The 6,597-nt window shown below is 42.3% G+C and overlaps 1 protein-coding gene across 1 annotated transcript in view; it reads left to right on the forward strand.

Annotated features, from left to right (window-relative positions):
- The window catches only part of CCN3 (cellular communication network factor 3), a 7,966-nt gene extending 1,955 nt beyond the window's left edge, over positions 1–6,011 (forward strand). Inside the window, exons 3-5 of the mRNA XM_080909379.1 lie at positions 1–207; positions 1,114–1,328; positions 4,511–6,011. The exon at positions 1–207 is cut by the window's left edge and continues 45 nt beyond it. Of these exons, the coding sequence (XP_080765505.1) occupies positions 1–207; positions 1,114–1,328; positions 4,511–4,807 (719 nt within the window). The 3' untranslated portion in view covers positions 4,808–6,011. The remainder of the gene's footprint in view (positions 208–1,113; positions 1,329–4,510) is intronic.
- The last annotated feature ends 586 nt before the right edge of the window (positions 6,012–6,597 follow it).

A 6,597-nucleotide genomic window follows, 5' to 3' on the forward strand; every position in this document is an offset into this window, starting at 1 on the left:
ACGGGGAGAAGTTCGAGCCCAGCTGTCAGTACCACTGCACCTGCAGAGACGGGCAGATTGGCTGTGTGCCCCGCTGCCAGCTGGACGTGCTCCTGCCCGGGCCTGACTGCCCGTCTCCAAGAAAAGTCGCTGTGCCCGGGGAGTGTTGTGAAAGGTGGACCTGTGGCTCAGAGGAGCAGGGGACGCTGGGAGGCCTGGCCCTTCCAGGTGAGACACTCAGCACACAGGACAGGGAGGGGAAGTGCAGGTTTGACTCAGGGATTGAAGGTGAGGTGCTGGAATGTCACAGATTACACAAATGAGCTCAAATGCATCATTTATTCGACTCTGAGCTAGATTACTCAGGTCTGCACGCAGCCTCTTTTTGGAGGGGCCCAACAGAGACAGCCGTACTGCTTCATCTTTGCCTGCTGGAATAGGTATTCTTTGACTCTATCTCTCCGGATGGCTCTCTAATTAAAAAAAAAAAAAAAAATTCTTTTCTTTGATAAATTTTTGATTTGTCTGGCTCTCATCAGAATTAAAATGGGACATTGGGGAAATGTCTCCGTTGGTAAAGGAATTACAGGAATTATTTTTTAAAAATTAAAAAAAAAAAAAAAAAAAAGACCTGCCCGTAATTCTAAGGCTGAGCAGGCAAAGATCTGTAGGTCTCTTGGGGTCACTGGCCAACCTGATCAAGCGGCCCAGATTTCAGTGAATATGCTCCTTGGAAACTTAAAGTAGACCTGTGGGTTCTGTGCACTTGTACATGCACACCTTCAAACACATGGGCACACACACACACACACACACTGTATATAAAAATTAAACTGTTAACATGACCTTTCTATGAACCAAATAAGGTACTGAAACACTCAGAGCATGATATTCGTTCCCATGTTCATATAATTACTGGGTTCCTTAGGACAAGTTGCCCCAAGTTTCTTAGGGTTTGATGAACAAACATTTCTTGAAGTCCGTCATTGTTCCCTGCCCAATAAGGGATTGTAAATAAACCTAGTTCTGTGCTCTGATGCAGAATTACAGATTAGCTGTGGAATTCGAGATTTAATGTCTTCTCTGGGACAACACTTGCATCTCCATCCCTTACTGTATTTATGCCTTCAATAGCCTACAGGCCGGAAGTCACCGTAGGAGTCGAAGTCTCTGACTCCAGTATCAACTGCATTGAGCAGACAACGGAGTGGAGTGCGTGTTCCAAGAGCTGTGGGATGGGCTTGTCCACCCGAGTCACCAACAGGAATCGCCAGTGTGAGATGGTGAAACAAACTCGTCTCTGCCTCGTGCGACCTTGTGAGCAGGAGCCTGAGGAAGCACCCGACAAGGTGGGAGCCTCTCCCGTTACAGCAGTGGCCTCCAGGAACTCACTGTCACACTAGCTGACTGGGAAACAAAACCCAATAATCCTATATTATATTATAAAGCTATAATGCTGTATCCCAATGAGGATGCTCTAGTAAATCACATCCCATACCTGGGGTGGGGGTGGGGCCGAAGACACAGCTTCCCAATTGTGAAGCAGAGCTGACCTTAGTGAGCTTAGCTTTTAGATAGTCCAGGAATGAGCTATAGGAAGGACCAGGATAGAGCTCATGTCTGCTTCATTCACCTGGCAATCCAAAGAGCCTACTATGTGCCCTGGAACATATTGTGTATACAATAAACAGCTGTCAGAAAATGCATGTATGGATGTCTGGGAATTGTGAGCAATATTTTTATAAAAGCCTGGTAGAAATAGTACATTTGCCAGAGTAAGGCAGCACGAGCCAAATGAAACATTTCTTCCCAACCACCACCACCTTTTTGTTGTTGTTGTTGTTGATGGAAATTATGTCAACACTGTGTGTTGATTCTAGGTATAAAGTGTGCAGACCAGGAGCCCTAATTGGTTACTGATGACGTAAGAGGACTTGTTGCAGAACTGGATCAGATAAATACAGCATCATATTAACCATTACATAGACTTCCTATATCAGCCCAAGGACAAACTAAAACAGCCCCTGGAAATTCACGCTTTGCGTATCTCTGCTCTGAAGCACTGTTCTATAATGTCTAAGGAGACCAGACTAGAACCAGTTCATCCTGGTTTAAATCCTTTTCAACATGACCTGGCTTTGTAATCTTGGGCAACTTATTTTAAATCCCGCCCCCCCAGAGACTGAAACCATTTACATCTCTTGTTGGGAATAGTTGTGCACACCTTTAATCCCAGCACTCTGAAGGCAGAGGCAGGAAAAGCTGTCAATTTGAGGTCAGCTTGGTGTACATAGAAAGCTCCAGGAAAGGAAGATGTACATAAAAAAAATTATGTCCCTGAGAAAGGACGGAGAGGGGAGAGGGAGAGGAAACAGAAAGAAAAAAAAGGAAGACAAAAGGAAAAGTTCTATCTTGTGGTTGTCATAAAGATGAACAAGATGAACTTACAAAAAGTTGGACATAGATTAAATACTCTGTTAATGTTAGCCATCAAATACTTAATCTTTTCCCTGCTGTTAAAACAAGATACCCTTTAGGAAATGTGTGTAGTTTCACAATGAAAGTTCACACATAAACATTCACACATTTACCTGTATGCACACACAATTCAGCAGTTTTTAATGGTGACTAAAAATAATATACCCCAAATATTAACTACAAAAAAAGTAAAAACAGGACCTTCAACATTTTCATATTTCATATTATGCATTTCATAGTTTACTTCTGTATTAAATAGGACCTTTTTATACAGTGCTTCTAGAATTTGGTCTTCTGTGTTGTTCTTTTATAGAATGGATGTTTCTTTTGATACCTCACTTTATCTGGGGAAATGCTATGCTTAAGATGTTTATGTGGTATACATACTCTATACAAGTTATGGAAATGCACTTGGAATAGGACTAGATGTTTTCTAGTTTCTGCCATTCCTTAAGTCTATGACCTAGACTGTTCTTTTGCAGCCCCCAGGTAAACAAGAGCATCTGCTGATTCACGGACCTTGAATCGCAGGTGCTAAATCCAAAACTCTAGTTGTAAGGACCAAGAGCCTGTGTTTTAACAAACTCCCAGTGCTGATGTAAATGATGTGGTGCTGATATACAAGGTGTGGTGCTGATGTGTGTGATGTGGTGCTGATGTGTGTGATGTGGTGCTGATGTGTGTGATGTGGTGCTGATGTGTGTGATGTGCTGCTGATGTGTGTGATGTGGTGCTGATGTGTGTGATGTGGTGCTGATGTGTGTGATGTGCTGCTGATGTGTGTGATGTGGTGCTGATGTGTGTGATGTGGTGCTGATGTGTGTGATGTGGTGCTGATGTGTGTGATGTGGTGCTGATGTGTGTGATGTGGTGCTGATGTGTGTGATGTGCTGCTGATGTGTGTGATGTGGTGCTGATGTGTGTAATGTGCTGCTGATGTGTGTGATGTGGAGCTGATGTGTGTGATGTGGTGCTGATGTGTGTGATGTGGTGCTGATGTGTGTGATGTGGTGCTGATGTGTGTGATGTGCTGCTGATGTGTGTGATGTGGAGCTGATGTGTGTGATGTGGTGCTGATGTGTGTGATGTGGAGCTGATGTGTGTGATGTGGTGCTGATGTGTGTGATGTGGTGCTGATGTGTGTGATGTGGTGCTGATGTGTGTGATGGGGTGCTGATGTGTGTGACAGTTTGAGAGCCACTGACAAGAAATGATTCCTAATCATTACCCCACATACCATGGACCTTATCGGTTCCGTAGAGAGTTGGAGCAAATTCATAAAGTTCATAGTGGAATAAGAAACAAAAGTCAGTTCTTTTCTCATTTGATGAAATTGGATTGGTTTCTTTATTATCTGAACTGCTAGGATACCGAATAAAGTCTCCCCTTGGTTCAGTTTCTTGGAAAGAATCTTCAATCTCACTGTCTCAGACAAATTTCGATTCTCGGTATTTTCTGATCCTCCAGTCCTTTGAGACTCCATTTCATTTTTCAGATAAAACTGGGTCAGCTGTGCCTTGTATAAGCAGGTGTTCCGTGACTGAAAGGATGCTTTTGAAGTTAAAGGAATTAATGTCTGGCAAGCCCATGAATAGGCTTTACCAATGCTACATTTGGTCTTTCTCTCAAGAACACCATTTAGCTACAGAAAAACAATATCTCTAAATAGGAGAGAGATGCTTTCTTTTTTCTGTTCATAGCCTCGAAGACAAAGGGGAAATTCTGCATATTAAGCATTATATTCAAAATCTAGGTTAAAAAAGGAAAAGGAATGTAAGAGACAAGTAAGTGTCCAAAAGGCAGAGGCTTGCCCAGAAAAAAATTGGACTGATGTCATTCTTGGACAGATGTTATCACAAGTTCCTAGACACTCTGAGGAAGTAACTGATGTTAGCTGACAACATTGTCCAAATAAAACTGATGATTTTTTTTTTAAAAAAAAAAAAAAAAAAAAAAAGAAAGACCAAAAGGGCATTGGGTGGGTAACTGTTAAGGTGGTCCTTCAGAAAAATGGTGGGGTTTCAACGCAACAGTCTTCTTTTTCTTTTCTTAGAAAGGTAAAAAGTGTCTCCGCACCAAGAAGTCCCTGAAAGCCATCCACCTCCAGTTCAAGAACTGCACCACCCTCCACACCTATAAGCCCAGGTTCTGCGGGGTCTGCAGCGATGGCCGCTGCTGTACTCCCCACAACACCAAAACCATCCAGGTGGAGTTTCAGTGCACCCCAGGGCAAGTCATCAAGAAGCCAGTCATGGTCATTGGAACCTGTACCTGCCACTCCAACTGCCCTCGAAACAATGACGCCTTCCTCCAGGAGCTGGAACTGAAGACAAGCAGAGGAGAGAAATAGCTGGTGGCCAGGGAAACTGTTGCTGCTGCATGGCCCGCCACCACCTGTGTATAAGAGACATAACGAAGGAGTTATCCATGTCTGTTTCTGTGATCATATGAGGTCATTTATATTTGTCTTTTTTTTAATGAAATATGTTCCAAATGTAAACTTAGAATCAAGGTAAGCTCAGGATATAGCTTAGGGTGACTTGCTTTCCTGTGCTGTTTATTATAAGTGCAAATTTGTGTAAATCTAAGTCACATAGATGATCTAGTTGGTAGAATGTATCACACCACACTCACTTTCTGTGCACTAATTAAATCCCAATAAATGTTCCAGAAATTATTGGCACAGTGAAATCTAAGGTCATGTTGGACACACACACACACACACACACACACACATACACACATACACACACACACACACACACACACACACACACACACACACACACACATATATATATACCACTATCTACCGAGGTTGACTTGAGGGATTTCTACTGAGCTCCTTTCTGGGATAGGTCAACTTCGTGCTTCCAAGTGTAAGATCAAAGGCAACATACAGCTATTGAACATGAAGTTCAGAGGCTGATTTTCTACTTAGTACGCTAGGAAATGTGCCGTCCTTACAGCATTGGAATGTGTGTTAATGAAGTGGGCTGGTGTCATGAACTTTCTCCACTGTAGACAAACTGACCCCTTTCCAATCGAAAGAAGCTGAACCAAAAACTCCCAGTGCAGAGATGACGGGGCCACAGTTTGTGTCCTGGAGGCTGCTGAGACCCACTTCTTCAAATTTAAACGAGAATCCTTTCACAGTTAAACAGTACACTGAAGACCAAGCCACCTAATTTACAATCTCTGATGGCTTTCAAATGTGCTTTTAGTGCAATTTTAAAAAGGGAGAGCAGAATCTACAAAATTTTCTGAGAGTTTAATTATTGAAGGCCTGCTCACAATACATTCTTTGGTCATAGTTATGAAGATGCAAGATATACGTGTGTACTTATGTGTGTTTAATAGACAAAACTCATAAAATGTGCTCGAAAATAGAATTTGTACATCACCACACCTGTTCCACTTTTCTCCTTATAGTATTTATGAAGATATAAATTATGCATTTTGTAAAATATTCTTTTTGATTCTGCTAGTTGTTACAAACGAGCTTTGACAAAATACAATGTTACCAGTGTGTGACTCTGGTATTGGTTTTGTGTTACCAGATTAATGTTGTTTACTGAAAATAAAAATTCATTAATTAAATAGGACATCAATCAATAGTGTCTACGGAAAGCAACGTGGATATTTTGTGATGAGCTCATCACTTTTTATCGGAGGAAAATAATCTCCATCACTAAGGTGCAAACTTTCTCTGTTGACACTTACTTGGACCATCGTCTTTAGCCCCAGTCATGTTTTTCAGAAGCTCCTGCCCCTCCCCCCCCAGGCATCCTTATACACTGATACCTGAATGTGTGATCTTAGAATCAAAACTCAGTTCTGGGAGCCCCTTATCAAAGTGAACGACAGCCCAGCCACTGTCCTAATACCCAGGTAGAATCACGGGTATCCTCTTTACAATTTGCACTTGCCCAGTGCCCCAAAATCAGGCAGCTTCCCATCTTTATCCGTCAGCTCTGTACCAATGGATGCAACCAACCAATCTTAGATTGAACAGACTGGGGGGAGGGGACAAATGTTACTTCATAGCTAATTTTTACCATGTAGTTGGCCTGGAGTGGTAACAATGTAACTGTTTTACCATGTAGTTGGCCTGGAGTGGTAACAATGTAACTGTTTTAC

The sequence above is a fragment of the Micromys minutus genome (genome assembly GCF_963924665.1).
Source record: "Micromys minutus genome assembly, chromosome: 33".
Taxonomy (NCBI): domain Eukaryota; kingdom Metazoa; phylum Chordata; class Mammalia; order Rodentia; family Muridae; genus Micromys; species Micromys minutus.